We start from the raw sequence: 20,484 nt of genomic DNA on the forward strand, positions 1-20,484 counted from the left end.
TCTTTTGCTCCACCTCTGGATAACTGAACTCTGCCCATCCCTGACCCCGCCTGCCGTCCTGTGCTTTTGCCTTGCCCTGGATCTTCGACCCCTGCCTGCCGTGACCTGTCTTGCCTGCCCCTGTTGCTACAATAAACATTGATATCTTGACAGTCTGCATCTGGGCCTTACCTTGATTCCTGATAACACCACACAATGACTGCTATTGTAGCCTGAGCTATTTCCATGTTCAAATGTTATGGGATGCATTTTTTCCATTGTTTTTGATGGTAGGCCTACGTTATGATGAAATAACCACAGTAGCCTACTTGACCACTGTTAAAACTAACTTAAAGCGGGTATAGCCTCAGTGTTCACAGTAAACATAAGCTAGAAGTTGCACAGGATTTTCACAATGTTAGAGGGAACATTGGCTGTGACGTTGGCTGTGACACCCCCACTCCAACCCCCACCCTCTGTCAGTCATGTCCAATCACACGTGGTGGTGGTGTGGGGGGGGGGGTCATAGCCCTCCGAGGGTAGCAGTGTGAGGTCGCTGACTGTGTGCTCTGGCTTTCTGAGAAAAGCGGAATTGTTGTCAGGGGCAAAACAAAAGCATCTCTTTGTGCTGTAAATACAGTGGGCAGAAGCTCCCGTTCAGATGAGCCTGGGCTACTGCCATACAAATAACCCCTCTCCCCAACACACACACACACACACACACACACACACACACACACACACACACACACACACACACACACACACACACACACACACACACACACACACACACACACACACACACACACACACACACACACACACACACACACACACACACACACGGAGGGGTGGAACAAAACTCCAGGAGAGAAACTAAACTCGACAAACGCAAACGAATCAGAATATACCTGCTCAAAGAAAGAAAGAAAGAAAGAAAGGTGTCACTTTGGAGAACCGGAGTTGTTGGGAGTGATGCAGTTGGTTGACCTTCAGAGGTCAATCTCTGACAGCAGAAAAAGCATTTTGCGCTGCCTGTTATGGACCCTTTATACCAGACCTGGTTTCCTATTTACAGTGCATTTGGAAAGTATTCAGACCCCTTGACTTTTTTGTTACGTTAAAGCCTTATTCTAAAATGGATTAAATAACAATTATCTAAACACAATACCCGTTAATGACAAAGCAAACAGGTATTTAGAAATTGTTTAAAAAGAAAAAAAAATCAGAAATGCCTAATTTACATAAATCCAGACCCTTTGCCAGACCCTATCAGGCTTTTATGGTAGAGTGGCCAGACGGAAGCCACTGTTCAGTAAAAGGCACATAACAGCCCACTTGGAGTCTGCAAACAGGCACCTAAAGGACTCTGACCATGAAAAACAATTCTCTGGCCTGAATGCAAAGTGTCACGTCTGGAGGAAACCTGGTACCATCCCTACGGCGAAGCATGGTGGTGGCAGAATCATGCTGTTGGGATGTTTTTCAGGGGCAGGGACTGGGAGACTAGTCAGGACGGAGGCAAAGATGAACGGAGCAAAATACAGATAGATCCTTGATGAAAACATACACCTGGAAAAAGTAAAGGGGTCTGAATACTTTCCAAATGCACTGTATATCATTCACAAGTATTATTGATTTAATCTCTACATATACTAAATAATATAAAGTACCAGTCAAAAGTTTGGATGCACCTACTCATTCAGGGGTTTTTCTTCATTTTTACTATTTTCTACATTGTATAATAATAGTGAAGACATCAAAACTATGAAATAACACATAAGGGATCATGTAGTAACCAAAATAAAGTGTTAAACAAATCAAAATATATTTTATATTCTTCAAAGTAACCACCCTTTGCCTTGATGACAGCTTTGCGCACTCTTGGCATTCTCTCAACCAGCTTCACCTGGAATGTTTTTCCAACAGTCTTAAAAGGAGTTCCCACATATGCTGAACACTTGTTGGCTGCTTTTCCTTCACCCTGCGGTCCAATTTATCCCAAACCATCTGAATTGGTTTGAGGTCGGGTGATTGTGGAGGCCAGGTCATCTGATGCAGCACTCCATCACTCTCCTTCTTGGAGAAAATAGCCCTTACACAGCCTGGGGGTGTGTTGGGTCATTGTCCTGTTCAAAAACAAATGATACTCCCACTAAGCGCAAATCTGATGGGATGGTGTATCGCTGCAGAATACTGTGGTAATCATGCTGGTTAAGAGTGCCTTGAATTCTAGTGTCACCAGCAAAGCACCCCCACACCATCTCCACCATGCTTCGCGGTGGGAACCACACATGCGGCGATAAATCCGTTCAACTACTCTGCATCTCACAAAGACACAGCGGTTGGAACCAAAAATCTCAAATTTGGGCACATCAGACGAAAGGGCAGATTTCCACCAGTCTAATGTCCACTGCTCGTGTTTCTTGGCACTAGCAAGTCTCTTATTATTTATGTCCTTTAGTCGTGGTTTCTTTGCAGCAATTCGACCATGAAGACCTGATTCACGCAGTCTCCTCTAAACAGTTGAAGTTGAGATGTGTCTGTTACTTTAACTTTGTGAAGCATTTCTTTGGGCTGCAATCTGTGGTGCAGTTAACTCTCATGAACTTATTCTATGCTGCAGATGTAACTCTGGGTCTTCCTTTCCTGTGACGGTCCTCATGAGAGCGAATTTCCTCATAGCACTTGATGGTTTTTGCGACTGCACTACTCAAAGTTCTTGAAATATACCACATTGACTGACCTTCATGTCTTAAAGTAATGGACTGTTGTTTCTCTTTGCTCCCGAGTGGTGCAGTGGTCTAAGGGACTGCATCTCAGTGCAAAAAGCATCACTACAGTCCCTGGTTCTAATCTAGGCTCTATCACATCCGGCAGTGATTGGGAGTCCCATAGGGAGATGCACAATTGGCCCAGCGTCGCCCGGGTTTGGCCGTCATTGTAAATAAGAATTTGTTCTTAACCGACTTGCCAAGTTAAATGTTAAATTATTTGAGCTGTTCATGCCATCGTATGGACTTGGTCTTTTACCAAATAGGGCCATCTTCTGTATACCACCCCTACCTTGTCACAACACAATTGATTGGCTCATATGCATTAACGAAATTCGACAAATGAGCTTTTAACAAGGCACACCTGCTAATTGAAATGAAGCTGGTTGAGAGAATGCCAAGAGTGTGCAAAGCTGTCATCAAGGCAAAGGGTGACTACTTTGAACAATCTCAAATCTCAAATATATTTTGATTTGTTTAACACTCTTTTTGGTTACTACATGATTCCATGTGTTATTTCATAGTTTTGATGCTTTCGCTAATATTCTACAATGTAGAAAAAAGGTAAACCCTTGAAGGAGTAGTTGTGTCCGAACTTTTGACTGGTACTGTATGTGTGTGTGAAATTAGTTTTGATTTAGAATGGACCATAATCATGCACCCGTCTCGAAACAGGGGCAGCGGGAAAAAGATGCGTCATCTATGTACTTAGAGGGAACGGAGGACGCTTTTCACGTGGTTCATTTTCATGCCAGCCAGGTAGGCTATACTCCTGTTGTAAAGAGAAGCAATGTCCTTAATATTAGGCAAGTAGAGAAATAAATACAGTAGGCCTAGCCTATAGAAAGCCAAAGGGGATGCTCTTTTTAATAGAGGCCATGAAGTGTTTGACTAGATTTACCATTGATGTCGGAGTTTAAATTTAATTTTTTATTTATTTAACCTTTATTTAACCAGGTAGGCTAGTTGAGAACAAGTTCTCATTTGCAACCTGACCAAGATAAAGCATAGCAATTCGACACATACAACAACAGTTACACATGGAATAAACAAAACGTAGTGAATAATACAGTAGAACAAAATAAAACAAAAAGTCTATATACAGTGAGTGCAAATGAGGTAAGATAAGGGAGTTAAGGCAGTAAATAGGCCATGGTGGCAAAGTAATTACAATATAGCAATTAAACACTGGAATGGTAGATGTGCAGAAGATGAATGTGCAAGTAGAGATACTGGGGTGCAAAGGAGCAAGATAAATAAATACATACTGTATGGGGATGAGGTAGGTAGATAGATGGGCTGTTTACAGATGGGCTATGTACAGGTGCAGTGATCTGTGAGCTGCTCTGAGAGCTGGTACTTAAAGCTAGTGAGGGAGATCCGAGTCTCCAGCTTCAGAGAATTTTGCAGTTCGTTCCAGTCATTGGCAGCAGAGAACTGGAAGGAAAGACGACCAAAGGAGGAAATGGCTTTGGGGGTGACCAGTGAGATATACCTGCTGGAGCGCGTGCTACGAGTGGGTGCTGCTATGGTGACCAGTAAGCGGAGATAATACGGGGCTTTACCTAGCAGAGACTTGTAGATGACCTGTAGCCAGTGGGTTTGGCGACGAGTATGAAGCGAGGGCCAACCAACGAGAGCGTACAGGTCGCAATGGTGGGTAGTGTATGGGGCTTTGGTGACAAAACGGATGGCACTGTGATAGACTGCATCCAGTTTGTTGAGTAGAGTGTTGGAGCCTATTTTATAATGACATCACCAAAGTCAAGGATCGGTAGGATGGTTCGTTTTACGAGGGTATGTTTGGCAGCATGAGTAAAGGGTGCTTTGTTGAGATATAGGAAGCCAATTCTAGATTTCATTTTGGATTGGAGATGCTTACTGTGAGTCTGGAAGGATAGTTTACAGTCTAACCAGACACCTTGGTATTTATAGTTGTACACATATTCTAAGTCAGAGCCCCCCAGAGTAGTGATGCTGGACGGGCGAGCAGGTGCGGGCAGTGATCGGTCTACGTAACAGCCATTAGCTGATGCCGAAAAATTTAATAATTTGCCTACTTCACCTATTATTTTATTTTGGCATAAAAATGTTTTGTGTCGTTCCAGTAGTTAGCTACCCTGCTGCATGGCAAAAAAAATTATGAACTATTAAAAAGTGTAGATTTTTATTCTGTGTTGGACAAAAGTCTCTTCAGATAAAAATGTCTGCTAATGGGACCAAATACAATTATATTAGATACACCCTGTAACTTACAGGAACATAATGTTGAGTAAGGAACAGGCTGGGAGGTTTATCATACAACCAGTGTTGTGTTCATTAGGGCTCACGACATAAAACGTTTTAGAACTTTTCATAATGTAAAACTAAAATGTGCATTTCTTATAAAAACAAGTCCAGGTAGACCCTCCCTGTTTTAGCTAGTTATTTTTCCAATTCTGTGTCTAATAAACATGACCTAAATGAAGTGGGGAAATGATTAGGTTCACAACGACCATAAATGACCAACGGAGCCTAGCAGAAAAAAACGACAAAAAGATTAACAGATCAACCATTTGAATAAAATAATAATATTGAGTAATTCCATTAATATATAAATAACATAGTACTCTGATAAACTAATCAAATATTAGTTATCTTCAACAATGACCAAGAATACATTTTTGTTCATCCAAAGGGATCAATCAATTTTTATTTCAAATCAAAAGATAAATCATCAATACAACTACAGTAATTGTTCAAAAAGGTACAAACCCACATTGAGAATCTTTATTGGAATACAGTGCTGTATCCACCTCAGTATTCATTCTAGAACCGGATGTATCAACAGGTCTTTCTCAACCACTACAAAGTTGAGTCCCATAGCCTGTTTGTGACAGAGACAGACCGTGGTTACATAGACAGACCGTGGTTACATTTTGCAGCACCAACCATTGTCATGGACTCTGAGGGCGCTTACAACCTGAGTCGTGTTCATCAGAGCACGCGACAGAAAACATTTCAACACGTCATGCAATCTGTTCTCTTCCGTTTGGTGCCTAATGAGCATGACCTTGATGAAACGCATGCCGTTTGCTAAAGTGTCATGGACATGTCTTGAATGTGTGGCGGCTCGCAGGGATACAATAACATTTAAATGAAGTCCACCGAAAACATCTATCATATCGAAATTGTTACATGATCAAGGTCAATACAGTACCAACTCTGCTTGAATGCAATGACATAACCGTGCAATGTTGTGGAATAAAGCCCTGATAGTGCTGCTGTTTGTGAAAGTGCAATGGCCCCATAGTCTCATGTAGCAGTAAGATATGGGTCTTGTTTATTAGGGCACGCAATGAAAACAAAGTGTACCAAAAAAAACAAGTGTTTCCTATTGGACGAGATCAGGTGGTCCCTACCTGTTTAAGTCAGTTTTCTTACGTTTTGTGCCTAATAAACATGACCCCGATTTGATGTAATGTAGTGTGGAATGATTTGTCAGAACCTAAGTGAGTCAAAGGTACCTGTAAAAAAAAAAAATCTCTCACACGCACACACTACCTGAAACATTGATGACAGTTCAGCAACCTCTATTTCCTGTGGCACACAATGGCTGCATGTAGAATGGGGACATGACTTTCGCAACTATCAATTCAAGTGTTTGCACAATCCTGCTGTGTGCGCGCGTTCATGTGCGCATGTACCCTCACTTGGCAGATAGCAAACTTAACCCAGACAGTTTTCACATTATTGAGTGAGCTTTTAAGTTTATTTACAAACACACAGCCGAGAGTTGGTACGTTCATCAGCTTTCACCTGTGCATCGTTAATCTTGACGAGGAGGGGAACACGAAGGGAAACAGATTCACAAGGTTCCTCCTGCAACCTACACTGGAAAAGGGTACAATTATTTTGGCATCGATGCTTTGGTCACAAAATACCGACACATTATTTGTTTTCATTTTTTTTTAGTAAGGCCCAGTTGCTACTGTCGCCCTGACCACACGTCCCAGAACAGGAAAAAGGTAGGTTTGTTGTAGTTCTGTCATCAGACCTCCGACGTAGTCCCTTAAGAGGCACATATTTTCTTATAAATTATGTAACTGAGTGAGCAGGCTGGGGCAGAGGGGTGCCGCCCCCCCACACATCCCCTTCGCGGGATGTCCAGTCACCCTTTTAGCGAGCATGTTCTACAGCACAGTTGCTGCAGCACTTTCCTCTGGCACAGATTGTTCTTTTTTACGAGCACACAGAAACTGCCTTCCGCCCAAGACTCTTCATTTGCTTTCCACAGACCAGGAAGAAGAGACGGGGATGACGACACGCAGAACCGTGGGATTGGTCAGGAGAGAGGTCAGGTGACAGATTTTGATCCATCAGAGATGTGATGTTCATTGGAGGGGAAAGATTGCAGTCCAGCGTCAATGATTGGATCCATGTCAGAAAGTAAAAAATAAAATAAGACATTTTGGGAAAAATAGAAAAACATTTCAATCAATTTCAAACAGGGACAATTTAAAGTGATTTTTCATCAGAGATGACTTTGCACACAAAAAGTGGGTCGCCAGTCTGTTTTAACCTCAATTTGAAATAATGGACATTTAAACTTTTAGTGCGCTCAAAAACAAAGAGCGAGTCTTGAGTTGGTTACAAGCTGAAGTGGTTCATTACCAGAGAGTCAATAAAACACTTTCTCCTGGTCTCAGTGGGTCATGGACAGACTGGGGATGACACTTTGAATACAAATCAGAACATCTTAAGAAAGTTCTTGACCATCGAGATGCCACACATCCTGTTTTATCAACTACAGTACAAAAACACTCCAGTACAGTCGGTAGAGTCGTTTTACGAACCACCAATAAACCCATAAAAGCGGAAGGCAAAAATAGGGGCGGGGCTTTCTTTTCAACTATAGGGTCACGACTCACAAACACCATCATGTCTCGCAGGCAAATGGGCCCTGTTAGGCTAGGGCTGAAAAGGTTAGCTGCGTCACCAGGATGCCAAAAACATTTTAAAATGTGCACAATTTAGACAATAAATTGGGAGATTGGGATAGATTAGTGAATACATGAGCAAAAGATGCCGACTAAAAAAGGGCCGACTAAAAAAGGGCCGACTAAAAAAGGGCCGACTAAAAAAGGGCCGACTAAAAAAGGGCCGACTAAAAAAGGGCCGACTAAAAAAGGGCCTACTAAAAAAGGGCCTACTAAAAAAGGGCCTACTAAAAAAGGGCCTACTAAAAAGGGCCTACTAAAAAGGGCCTACTAAAAAAAAAAAGGGCCGACTAAAAAAGGGCCTACTAAAAAAGGGCCTACTAAAAAAGGGCCTACTAAAAAAGGGCCTACTAAAAAAGGGCCTACTAAAAAAGGGCCTACTAAAAAAGGGCCTACTAAAAAAGGGCCTACTAAAAAAGGGCCTACTAAAAAAGGGCCTACTAAAAAGGGCCTACTAAAAAAGGGCCTACTAAAAAGGGCCTACTAAAAAGGGCCTACTAAAAAGGGCCTACTAAAAAAGGGCCTACTAAAAAGGGGCCTACTAAAAAGGGCCTACTAAAAAAGGGCCTACTAAAAAGTGCCTACTAAAAAGGGCCTACTAAAAAAGGGCCTACTAAAAAGGGCCTACTAAAAAGGGCCTACTAAAAAGGGCCTACTAAAAAGGGCCTACTAAAAAGGGCCTACTAAAAAGGGCCTACTAAAAAGGGCCTACTAAAAAAGGGCCTACTAAAAAAGGGCCTACTAAAAAAGGGCCTACTAAAAAGGGAGGAGAGAATATGGAAAAGAGCGATAAGGAGAGAATGTGACAGATGAGGTGGGGGGAGGGGCAGATAGGAAGAAACCTAGATAACAGGGGAGAGCTAAGAAAGTCTACGGAAGTCTAAGGAAGCTGCGACCTGCGCAGTGACCAGCCACCGCTAGAACGAGCTCCTGAAATAAGAGAGTCTATGACATACATTAGAGGGGATTCTAGTACTCACCATCTTTGCAGATGGTGCTGACCACACACACTCCTGCCTCTAGGTTATAGCCGTTCACACAGGTGCTGCAGTTCGTCTCGCCGGGCCCTGTGCAGGAGTAGCAGCTGTGGTCACACCTGGGGGAGGGGGGCTAGAGCTAAAGTTTGGGCAATAGAAGGCACACTTTCCACAAAGCCTGTGAGTAGAGGTAGAGGATTAAAGGAGGAAACAGCCGGTTTAAGGGATCATAGATATAGGACAGATGTTTGAAAGATTAGAGGCCGGTTTGAGTCAGTTAAACATGCCAGGATAAACATGCCAGGATAAACATGCCAGGATAAACATGCCAGGATAAACATGCCAGGATAAACATGCCAGGATAAACATGCCAGGATAAACATGCCAGGATAAACATGCCAGGTTTGTAGGGAGGTGGTGTCAAAAGAGAGGAGGAAGAGGAAGGTGTGGAATTTGTGCGCGTCAATCCGACTCACTTCCTGCAGGACTTGTTGACGTCGCCATTGTCCAAGGTCTGCTCGGCCATGTAGTATCCCACGCTGCAGGTGGACACACAGCGCCACTCTTCCATTAAGTAGCTCTCTGCACACTTGATACACGCCTCCATCCCCGTGCCTGCGGAGAGACGGTGAGCATTGCAGAGACTTCACTTTGGGGAAAAAGATAGAAATGTACTTTGGGCAACTGAGTAGTAGTAGGCCCCATCTTTACTTTGTGAAAGGAGCGTCACCTGCACAGGTGGCACACACTTGGTGGCACGGCACGCAGGTCCTCCTGTGGCCATTATAGTAGGTCCCAGGGTCACAGGTCATCTGACATCTATTCCCCTGAAGACTGGAGAGAGCAATACACTGAATTACACAATCACACAACGCACCGCTCTAGCAACCAGTCTCTCTTTCTCCTACAATAGTCTGACACGATAAACAAAATCAGACACTATACATAGTCCAGTTGTTTTTATATCCCTCCTCTGGGACCCCCCACACATTTCAAAACATTTTGTTGTAGCCCTGAACTAACTCACCTGATTCGCCTTTTCAAGGGCTTGATGATTAGTTGACAAGTTGAATCAGGTGTGCTAGCTGTGGAATAGTTAAAATACTTGGAACGGCTAGAGAGGATTGTTCAGAAAAGTCTGTTCAAGAACAGCAGGTTCTAAACCTCATTTTGAGAAGTTGCTGTGAGGACATGTTTCTGTGGTGCACTGAGCTGAAAAACAGCTGGACTGGGTTATATTAGTTCCATTTCCCAGAAAGGATTTGGGTTTCTGTCCTCCCTCTTTCCTGTGAATGGTGAAGAGGAGTGACTGTCTGTGGTCTTGCGGCATTCGGAAGGATTACTGCACACGTTACCACCTCTGTCTCAGACAGCACTGAACACTAGCAGAAGCGACCCGAGTCAGGCTGGGTTCAAAGACCACAACGTTCTGAGAGGCTTCAAAGTGTTTTGCCCTCGATCTAACTGGAACGGTAATCAAGATGATCAAAAGCCACCAAAAACTCCACGAGACACGACAAAATGGATCACTGGACTGTTTGTGATTCGACTACTACTAGAAACCAGCAGCGAGGAAGGGGATGTTGAAAAGTGGGTTTGGCTTGGCGTACCTCATCCCTGGTTTGCATTCTGTGCAGATATTAGACGTGACGCACTTCTTGCAGATTTCGTTGCATCTCCTGCACATGTTGGAATCTGTAACACGAGAGAAGACAACGTCTAGTCACATAGGGACCAAAGAGGCATTGGGAGTGTTAGGAGGATTGGTGTGGGGGTCAGAGGTGAGTGAGGGAGTTCAAATCTGGGCCTCAAAGTTCTCAGCTCTGCTGGTTTTCATACTTCCCCTCTTCTCTGGGGCTGGTTCAATCAATCAAAATCAATCAACCGCTTACCAGGGAGAAAAGAAATCTGGAAGTTCTTCAGACTTCAAGGCCTATATTAGAATTGTGTGTGTGTGTGTGTATTAGGTGTGTGTGTGTGGAGACCTGGACTTGCCGTGGTCCAGATAGAAGCCGTCCACACAGCTGGCCACGCAGTTGTTGGAACCCTCGTTAAGGTGGAAGCCTGGCCTGCAGGTGGAGCACTGGTCGCTACGACTACCAACACATGTGTCACACAGAGACGAACACTTCTTACAGCGCTTCCTGTCGTCGCGGAAAAACCCGGAGGGGCACTCCGACACGCACGTCCTGCGGCGGAGAGAGGGAGGAAAGAGAGGAAAGATATGGATGGAGGGAGGGGAGGACACATAGAGGAGAAATATGCGTCGTTATCATTGCGGTTATCGGCTTACGGGAACAGGCTGGAGAAAAGAAACTGAGTGAGAGGCTGGATTTTTGCACTCTGACCACTGTGATAAATCCTCAATCCACACGATTCCAGAATAACAACCCCTCTCCCCCTGGGGGAGCAGACAAAGTTCACGGCCTGAAGTTAAACACATCATATGTTTGTGCGCGTAACGGCTTATATGGCTGAATTTGAGAGTGCGAGTGTGTGCGTTGGGAGTGTGCGTTTCAGTACGGTGAACAGGTGCATTCTTTTAACGCACACCTGCAGAGATGACTCCATAAACCTCCTTTGCAGCCTTCGCTCTCACACTGTTAAAAAAACATACAAAAAAACAAAAGGTGAAACCATGTGCTCCAAAATTTCTCTCCCACGTTGGCTTACCCTCCCCCGCCAAACCCACCCACACCAGTTTAGCGAGGTCATCAAAGAGAAACATAGGGATATAATTATGAGCATTAAAACGACCCCACCCCCTCCGTTCCTAAACCCCCACTCCAGCACTCCGGGGTTGGAAGTAGTGGGAAAACACTGTGTTCTTAAGAGGGCTAATGATGCCGTTTTACAGAACAGAGCAGCCAAGCCCTCACAGGCTGTCTTCCAGGTACCTGCAGGCTTCTTGTTTATTAGTGCACAGTGTTCGGCTGCTCGCAAAGACGACAACAGGTAATTACAGTGGACTTCAATCCCCACCTCCCACGATCACACCACTCAACCTCCCTCCTCCTCACATAGATATTTAGTTTCACAAAACGTTTTGTTTACGGTATGAACACCACCCTCGTCACGACTGCTCTCACTGTGTGTCAATGATCGGGGTCACCACACACTTCAAATCAGTGCAAATGAGTGAGAGAAGGGAGGTGAAACATTCGTAATACTGCAGTCTGACCAATGACTACCGCCTAAATCATGAACATGTTATCCGATGTTGGTGAAATGTTTTAAAGCGGTTTTTAAAATGGGGACAAGAGCGGAAGTCCCTCCCCGTTTCAATCCGTTTTCTTCAGTTGGTGTCTCATGAACATGACTGCAGGAGGAAGCCAGAACACGGACATGCTAACCTGGTGTTGTTCTTGAACTTGAGGAAGTAATGGAGGCAGTTGATGCACTGGTGAGGTCCAGGGCCTTCACAGCCGTTCTCGTTGCACTCACTGTCACAGAGCCCTGGAAAAGAAGATTTGTTAAACAGAGCATTATGGGTACTGTAGTTTCTCACGTTACAAGGGTGGAGACTTTATGAATGAGACAAACACAGACTAAAGGGAGGTGACTGGTATTCCATCCAGTGAGTGTGTAAGGTGTTCATTGTTGTGCTGAAGGCAGGAGAATGTTATGTCTAACGAGCGCATAAAAGTTGGGGGCGTTTATGTTCTGTTGCCATGGCTGTGTGCTGTGGCTTATCAAACAGGCTAATGAGTGTCAGCTGCCTCACTGTAACCTCAAATATGCTCACATTGGGCAGCAGGTAGCCTAGAGGTTAGAGTGTGGGGTCAGTAACCGAAAGGTTGTGCATCCCTAACTGTTCCAGAGTCGCCGTTGACGACAGCGGAGCCTGGCCGTGAACCCACTCTCCGGAGGTTTCTCCAATGCTTCCCACAGTTGTGTCAAAATGGCTGGATGTCCTTTGGGGGAGGGGGGTGGACCATTCTTGACACACACAACTGTTGAGTGTGAAAACCCAGCAGCATTGCGGTTCTTGACACATACCGGTGGCACTTCAATCTTTTGTCTTGCCCATTCACCCTCTGAACGGCACACATACACAATCCATGTGTCAATTGTCTCAAGGCTTAAACATCATTCTCTAACCTGTCGTCTCCTCCCCTTCATCTACACCGACTGAAGTGATTTAACAAGTGACATCAATAAGGGATCATAGCTCTCACCTGGATTCACCTGGTCAGTCTAAGTCATGGAAAGAGAAGGTTTTGTACTCAGTGTATAAGCACCCACCAAATTATTATTAGTATTTTATGAGAGAGGGAACCCACAGAGGTAAAGAGAACAGAGAAGAGGGAGATAACAGAAAGGGGTAGCAAGTGAAGGAGAGAACAGAGAAGAGGGAGATAACAGAAAGGGGTAGCAAGTGAAGGAGAGAACAGAGAAGAGGGAGATAACAGAAAGGGGTAGCAAGTGAAGGAGAGAACAGAGAAGAGGGAGATAACAGAAAGGGGTAGCAAGTGAAGGAGAGAACAGAGAAGAGGGAGATAACAGAAAGGGGTAGCAAGTGAAGGAGAGAACAGAGAAGAGGGAGATAACAGAAAGGGGTAGCAAGTGAAGGAGAGAACAGAGAAGAGGGAGATAACAGAAAGGGGTAGCAAGTGAAGGAGAGAACAGAGAAGAGGGAGATAACAGAAAGGGGTAGCAAGTGATGGAGAGAACAGAGAAGAGGGAGATAACAGAAAGGGGTAGCAAGTGAAGGAGAGAACAGAGAAGAGGGAGATAACAGAAAGGGGTAGCAAGTGATGGAGAGAACAGAGAAGAGGGAGATAACAGAAAGGGGTAGCAAGTGATGGAGAGAACAGAGAAGAGGGAGATAACAGAAAGGGGTAGCAAGTGAAGGAGAGAACAGAGAAGAGGGAGATAACAGAAAGGGGTAGCAAGTGATGGAGAGAACAGAGAAGAGGGAGATAACAGAAAGGGGTAGCAAGTGAAGGAGAGAACAGAGACAGAAAGATCAGATGGGTAGAAAGTAAAGGAGAGAGCAGAGCGAGAGGTGGGGAGAAAACAGAAAAACGTACAGAGATCTGCAAAGGGAAGCGGCTCAAGGTAGTGCGAGAGATGAACAATAAAGAGGTAGCAAACAGAGAGTCAGAGAACAGACAGAGCGGTAGAGAGAATCAAATGTTTATTCTGCATAGGTTCATTTGGTGTAAGTGCCTGGCCCTGATCCTTTTTCCTTCCTACTTAGTCTCTCCTCCGTTTGCTCCCCCCTTATCCTACTAAGTCTCCCTTATAACAGGATTCTGGTATTCTGTCCTCCATCTCTTTTTCCTTACAGTTCCTCCCTCCGCCATCTTCCCCACTCACCGTTGTACTCCTCAGTGAGCTCTTCGTCTGCAGGGGGCTCGGCCGAGCGGGGCTTGTCGCTGCGCATGGCGGAGTACGGGTGCACAGAGGTGCCATAAAGCACCAGGGACCACTCCTTCAGCTTGCCTGGGGGGGGTTGTGTCGGCCAGCACAGCAGACAGACGGACAAAGAGAGAGAGAAAGGACACATCAGTATACTGCGGTTATCTCGAGAATCCTTAAAAGAAAAAAGAGGCAATCCTAAGTCAAAAACAATAAAGTGGTCTCCCTGCCCCTGTTCCGGTAAAAAGCTTAGGGATGGGGCTGGATAAATGTAACCACTCTCAAATTCTAAAGACAGAGCTATGGATGCAAGGCCTGACCATCCATGATATCAAAAATGATAGTTTTAACCATAGTGTTGGTTTACATTTACATTGTTTACAAACATTGGAGGGAAACAAGCTCATATTTGGGGTTCTGTTGTGGTACGACAGTTGAACTAAGCTCATGAGGCAATTATGTTATATTCTTCACAAATCAATGGGCACATTTCATTAATTTCTAAATCCAAAAATGGATGCAGCAACAGCAGATTGCCCCTTTTTTAAAGCATATTTTCCATTGGTACGGTCACTCCTTTAGACAGGGTGGCTTCTCTAGTCTACTGTACCTGGGACTTTCTGGCTGCGGAGCTGCGAGGGAGAGTCATGGATCTCCAGGATCCAGTCCCCAGACGCCTTCTCCCCCCAGCAGTGAGTGGTCATAAACTCCCAGTTCTTAAAACCCTCCATGGAGTGGTCAAACAACCTAGAGGAAAGCACACAGGGACCACACTGTTCGACCACATTCAGACAACACACTGGAAAGACACAGAAGTAGAATGTTTCTTCCTTCCTGGGAAGCCACAGGAGCAGGCAGGCTTTAAAAAAATAATATTCCGGTCCAGTACGAACACACCTAGTTCAACTAATCAGCGGCTTAATGATTGGTCGAGTCAGTTGTGTTAGTGCCAGGACAAAACACTGGTGTGTAGAGTGCGAGAGGGAGCGGAATAGAACTGAAGGGGAGGTTCACCTGTTGGCGAGCAGCTGGGACTTGGTTCCCGAGGGCGAGGTGAGGTTGATAGACAGGTCGCCACGGCGTGGGTGCGTGATGGTGATGCGTACGACCACATGCTCCAGGTAGATGACATGGTGGTTGAAGTTGTCGATGCAGCCGGTGGCCTTGTACACGGAGCGCACCAGGTGCTCTGGGCGGATCGTCCTGCAGGCAGAGGGAAGCAACCAATCAGATGTCAGTGTCGGAGCAGTCACCCAATCAGAATCTAAATCTGACAAGATAGGAAGTGGAACTCAGAGTAAACGAGCCCGGTGCTACTCAGCTATCATGGAGTATTGATTCATCTCAACACTGGGTTATTGAGCACACACAATCAATCAATGTTCAAATATTTACTTTCAGGAGGCTCTAGTCTAGTTAATATTACTTCATTTAATTGGTCTGATTTTAATAGAATTCACAGCTGGGTCCGCAGTATATGGGCCATTAAAGAACAGACAGCAGAGTTCAGATGACCAAGTCAGAGGATGGTAGTGGGGATGGGTGACACCCCGTGTTTGCTGCTAAACACTACACCAGAATCCACACACACGTGTGTGTGTGTGTGTGTGTGTGTGTGTGTGTGTGTGTGTGTGTGTGTGTGTGTGTGTGTGTGTGTGTGTGTGTGTGTGTGTGTGTGTGTGTGTGTGTGTGTGTGTGTGTGTGTGTGTGTGTGTGTGTGTGTGTGTGTGTAGATCTGCATGCAAGCGTGCTTGGGGCAGTGGTGTACCCACAGTTTCAAGGGGGCCTGAGCAAGGTAACCTTCTACAATTCTACACATATTGCCATGTGGTTGAGAGACAAATTAACCGTTTTATAGCTAAATCTCTTGCTATTCTACACATTTTGCCATGACGCCGAGAGAAAATGTTGCCATTTTAAATCTAATTTCCTGTAATTCTACACAGATTGCCATGGGGCAGAGAGGGAGAGAAAAAACAGTTTTATAGCCAATCTCATGCTTTAAAACTGTAATTGCGGGGGCATGAGGTACGCTAGTGGCTTGGGTGGGGGGGCTGGGAGGAGGAGACAAACCCAGATTACGACTTCCCTGGCGGGCTACAGATTCTACATGTTTTTTTCTCCAATGCTCTAAGGAGGAGAAGGCCCAGACATTACCAAACGCAATGGAGGGGCCAGCCAAGGGGTGTCTCAGTGCAGAGACCTGTGGCTGGAAGATGACGACAGGAACAGCTCCAGAGCAAAAACAAACTGCACTGCCAAAAGCACCCTCCGTTCTTCCCGAAAAACCTGAGGGGCCACAGCCGGCGGTCCTCAACTCACATACGACACACACACTCTCTCAAACACACATAGCCAAAATGGGCTTCCCATAAGATTCCTATGGTCTGGCCAGCATGGGGCTGAGAGATAGGGAGCTCGACTGGGGAACTAGCATGAGGCAGATTGGTTCCATTCAAAGCCAGTAAACTAAACTGTGATTGGCTCTTTAATGTGTTCAACAGGAGCCCAATTAAACATCCAGCTGCAAAGGGAGAAAAAAAGCACAACAAAAAAACAAGCAGATCAAATTGTAAGGGAATGTAAAGATGATTGCAGGGTTTATTTAATTCAAACCATTTATTTAAAAAATGTCCTTTTTTTGTTACGACCAGCAAATTAAAGTTGTGAACAGACTCAAACCAAGAAAAAGTACCGGTTTATATCGTTCCTTTCTGTTCTGTTTTAAACCTTAAAATCGTTTAAAAACATTTTTTTTTAGCTCGACATTAAATTCACCAATCAGTGCGGATAGAGCAGTTTGCTGTGGAGCGGGTAAGTGATTTAATCTGTATAGTAAAGTTAAGAGAAAATAGTATTTTGCCATAACAGCATGGTTTAATCCTAATGAAAGACAAAAACACACTGTGCTGCCAGTCAAAGTGCAAGGCGCAAGATGCAACTGACATTTTGAGGGTGAGGAGAGAGGCTGGAGGAAGCTTGGCTTGAAGCGCTGGTCATCTTGTTATGACATGCATTATCTGAATTAGGCCCACATAATTATACATATGGAGGAGCGGCTTCTATAGAGGAACTTTTAATGTCTTTGAACTTCCGAGTTGGTTTAAAGTTGGACCAGAGCAAAAGGTCCGTTGTGTGTGCAGAGCAGACATAGAATTAAAAACACGTCTTACCTTTTCATAGTTAATAAATCCAACGTGAATCCCCAAAAAATCCAACTATAGTATCCTTAACTAGCATTGAAAAAGTAAATCCACTCTTCTCTAATTAAACATCTCTCCCTAATTTCTGAATTACTCTTGTAACCTATGCTTCAGAGGAGAGTGGCAGGGAGCCCTCGCACACACTCACTGGCTAAGATTTCCAGCGAGCAGGCAGATGCTAGACTACGTTTCTGAGTGAGAGCTTTGCATAGGCTTTTTGTTGCGATTTTTGTGGGACTGGAACAAAAAATTCCCAGAATGTAAAAGAAAGTTATTAACCTGTTCCCGTCCTATACTCTTCCGGAACAGAACCGTTATTTTTAAAGATCACTTTAGTTTTCGGTTCAGGTTCTGTTCCTCAAATAATTGTGTTCTCCAGTTTTATGTTCTTCTCGCTGAACCAATTCCAAGCCCTTCGACGATTGTGTGTGTGTTGTGTGTGCATTTTAGGGATGTGACAATTTTTAAAAAAAAGTCTAAACTTTAACAGTAATTTTTTATTCTCTAAACAAAAAGCATAAAATGACATGATTCACAATTCAGATATGGTCCCGCATATGACCACTAGGGGGTAGTTTTTAGAGGGCCCCTCCTCCATGTTCTCAGTTCTCAATATATGTGACTACATGTCCCACTCCTTATCAATGTGATGGTTCGTTGCAGTGACGTATGCCAGCATGTTCATAGATGTTAAACAACCATTGTTAACGCCACATACAGTGTTGGAGAGCTCTTGCTTTGTACTTGCAGAGCAATCAATCATTGTACAATTTCTCCATTAGGGCCGTCACGTTTTTTGACATGGCATCTTGTAGTCTGGTTCTAGATATGCCATTAGGTCATTTAGGCATACATCCTCTACCATTGACAATGGCTGCATATCAACAGCAATCAGTAATCAGCGCTGTGATTCTCACCCCGTCCCTCATTACACTGCTGCCAGCAACTGGTTGGGTCTCAAGGTGCCTCCCTTTCAGCGTTGCACTTGTTCTGTCACTGTAGCTCACTTCCACCTCTCAAAGTTTGCATTTCACCACCTTCTCATTTAACTTAAAGTATTGCCATACAGGACGTTGCTGCTGTCGCTTCCCTTTCTCACTCTGCCATTTTTCCAACTGTTAACGACAATAATAATTTGAAAGATGCATATTGCCTCCTACTACCGCATTGTTGCATTAGTTCATTTTTATTTTTTTGTCTTGATGATGATGGATGATCGGGAGTGGTTGGTAGTTTTGTGGTAACTGCACTGTGATTTTAATTGTAAAAATAAAATTAAAAAACTAACCTTTTCGGTTTCTTTCAAATTAATTCAAACGTCACAGCCCTAGTGTGTGTTCATGCATGCGTTTTGTGTGCGAGTTCATGCATGTGTTTTAATACTTGGCTGGCTCTGCTCAGTGTGCAGGAGGAGCTTTCAGAAATCCCATACATGTGGGTGCATGAAGAGTTTTTGGACAGAAACACACACATGAACACAACCCTTGGTTGCTGTTAAATATAACGTATTTCTCAATAGCTCTGAACAGATTACATTTGATTGGTTGGTTGATTGGGTAAGGACAGGTACACTAGGGAGGTGTTGGCTGTGTCGTACCTGATCTGGCGGTCGGCACTCTCCACACAGATGTGCTGGGCGGGGACCTGTTTCCATCGCTCCGCCTCCTTCACCATAGCCTCCGCGTCCATCAGGCCAAAGCCATACAGGTGGCTGACTGCAAGACACGCCCACCGTCAGTCAATCCACACAGCCAATCATAATTGTTCAAAACCACACATCGCTTCAATACATTTCACAGAACCATATACATTTCTAGTGTCTGTAAGAAGGATCCGCCCCAAAATGCGTTGCCTTAGTCTGAATAGTAAAAAAAAAAAATTCCCTGATCTAAACATCCCACCAAAAACAAAATGGTGACAGTTTACAAAAATGTATAACAACCTGAAATGTTTTCATGAGATAAGTATCCACTGCTCTTTTTATGACAGAGCTCGAGACATTTGTCCCAGAGGAATGGATATATACTTCCAGCAAATATCATAGCCCTGATTCAGGATTCTAGAGAATAAGTGAATGGATATATACTTCCAGAAAATATCATAGCCCTGATTCAGGATTCTAGAGAATTACGTGTTGACACAGAGGAGGAATGGATATATACTTCCAGAAAATATCATAGCCCTGATTCAGGATTCTAGAGAATTAAGTGTTGACACAGAGGAGGAATGGATATATACTTCCAGAAAATATCATAGCCCTGATTCAGGATTCTAGAGAATTAAGTGTTGACACAGAGGAGGAATGGATATATACTTCCAGAAAATATCATAGCCCTGATTCAGGATTCTAGAGAATTAAGTGTTGACACAGAGGAGGAATGGATATATACTTCCAGAAAATATCATAGCCCTGATTCAGGATTCTAGAGAATTAAGTGTTGACACAGAGGAGGAATGGATATATACTTCCAGAAAATATCATAGCCCTGATTCAGGATTCTAGAGAATTAAGTGTTGACACAGAGGAGGAATGGATATATACTTCCAGAAAATATCATAGCCCTGATTCAGGATTCTAGAGAATTAAGTGTTGACACAGAGGAGGAGTGGATATATACTTCCAGAAAATATCATAGCCCTGATTCAGGATTCTAGAGAATTAAGTGTTGACACAGAGGAGGAATGGATATATACTTCCAGAAAATATCATAGCCCTGATTCAGGATTCTAGAGAATTAAGTGTTGACACAGAGGAGGAGGAATGGAAAATATAATAGCTGATTCAGGATTCTAGAAAATATAATAGCCCTGATTCAGGATTCTAGAGAATTAAGTGTTGACACAGAGGAGGAGTGGATACTTATCATTTCAGCATTTTTCCCCCCCGCCTAATTTGAAACCAAAAAAATGTGTTAAGTAATAATTGTGCAAGGGCGTGGATACTTTCTCCGCCAGTTTTTATTCATGCCTTAGAACAGTGGTCACTAACCTTGTCTGAATCAAGATCACTTTTGAGTCAAAATGCAAGCCAAGATCTACCGCTCAGAAATAAATATACACAAATATATTTTTTTACATTATTTAAAAAACGTAAGCCTATGCAACATTAACCAATTAAAAACAGTTCTGTAGCAATGAGGTTTCGGATTGGCCAGCGTTAGTCCTATAGGTGCACTTGATTTGCTCTCTGGCCCTGCTGGGTAGG

The 20,484-nt window shown here is 44.0% G+C and overlaps 1 protein-coding gene across 1 annotated transcript in view; it reads right to left on the bottom strand.

Moving 5' to 3' along the window:
• Window positions 1-5,416: 5,416 nt before the first annotated feature.
• The window catches only part of LOC124036070 (proprotein convertase subtilisin/kexin type 5-like), a 44,991-nt gene continuing 29,923 nt past the window's right edge, over window positions 5,417-20,484 (bottom strand). Inside the window, exons 11-21 of the mRNA XM_046350195.1 lie at window positions 18,877-18,994; window positions 15,091-15,279; window positions 14,687-14,823; window positions 14,035-14,160; window positions 12,066-12,168; window positions 10,708-10,901; window positions 10,323-10,407; window positions 9,443-9,546; window positions 9,189-9,327; window positions 8,716-8,831; window positions 5,417-7,022 (exon numbers count right to left, since the gene is read on the bottom strand). Of these exons, the coding sequence (XP_046206151.1) occupies window positions 6,907-7,022; window positions 8,716-8,831; window positions 9,189-9,327; window positions 9,443-9,546; window positions 10,323-10,407; window positions 10,708-10,901; window positions 12,066-12,168; window positions 14,035-14,160; window positions 14,687-14,823; window positions 15,091-15,279; window positions 18,877-18,994 (1,427 nt within the window). The 3' untranslated portion in view covers window positions 5,417-6,906. The remainder of the gene's footprint in view (window positions 7,023-8,715; window positions 8,832-9,188; window positions 9,328-9,442; window positions 9,547-10,322; window positions 10,408-10,707; window positions 10,902-12,065; window positions 12,169-14,034; window positions 14,161-14,686; window positions 14,824-15,090; window positions 15,280-18,876; window positions 18,995-20,484) is intronic.

The sequence above is a fragment of the Oncorhynchus gorbuscha genome, linkage group LG05 (genome assembly GCF_021184085.1).
Source record: "Oncorhynchus gorbuscha isolate QuinsamMale2020 ecotype Even-year linkage group LG05, OgorEven_v1.0, whole genome shotgun sequence".
Classification (NCBI taxonomy): Eukaryota; Metazoa; Chordata; class Actinopteri; order Salmoniformes; family Salmonidae; genus Oncorhynchus; species Oncorhynchus gorbuscha.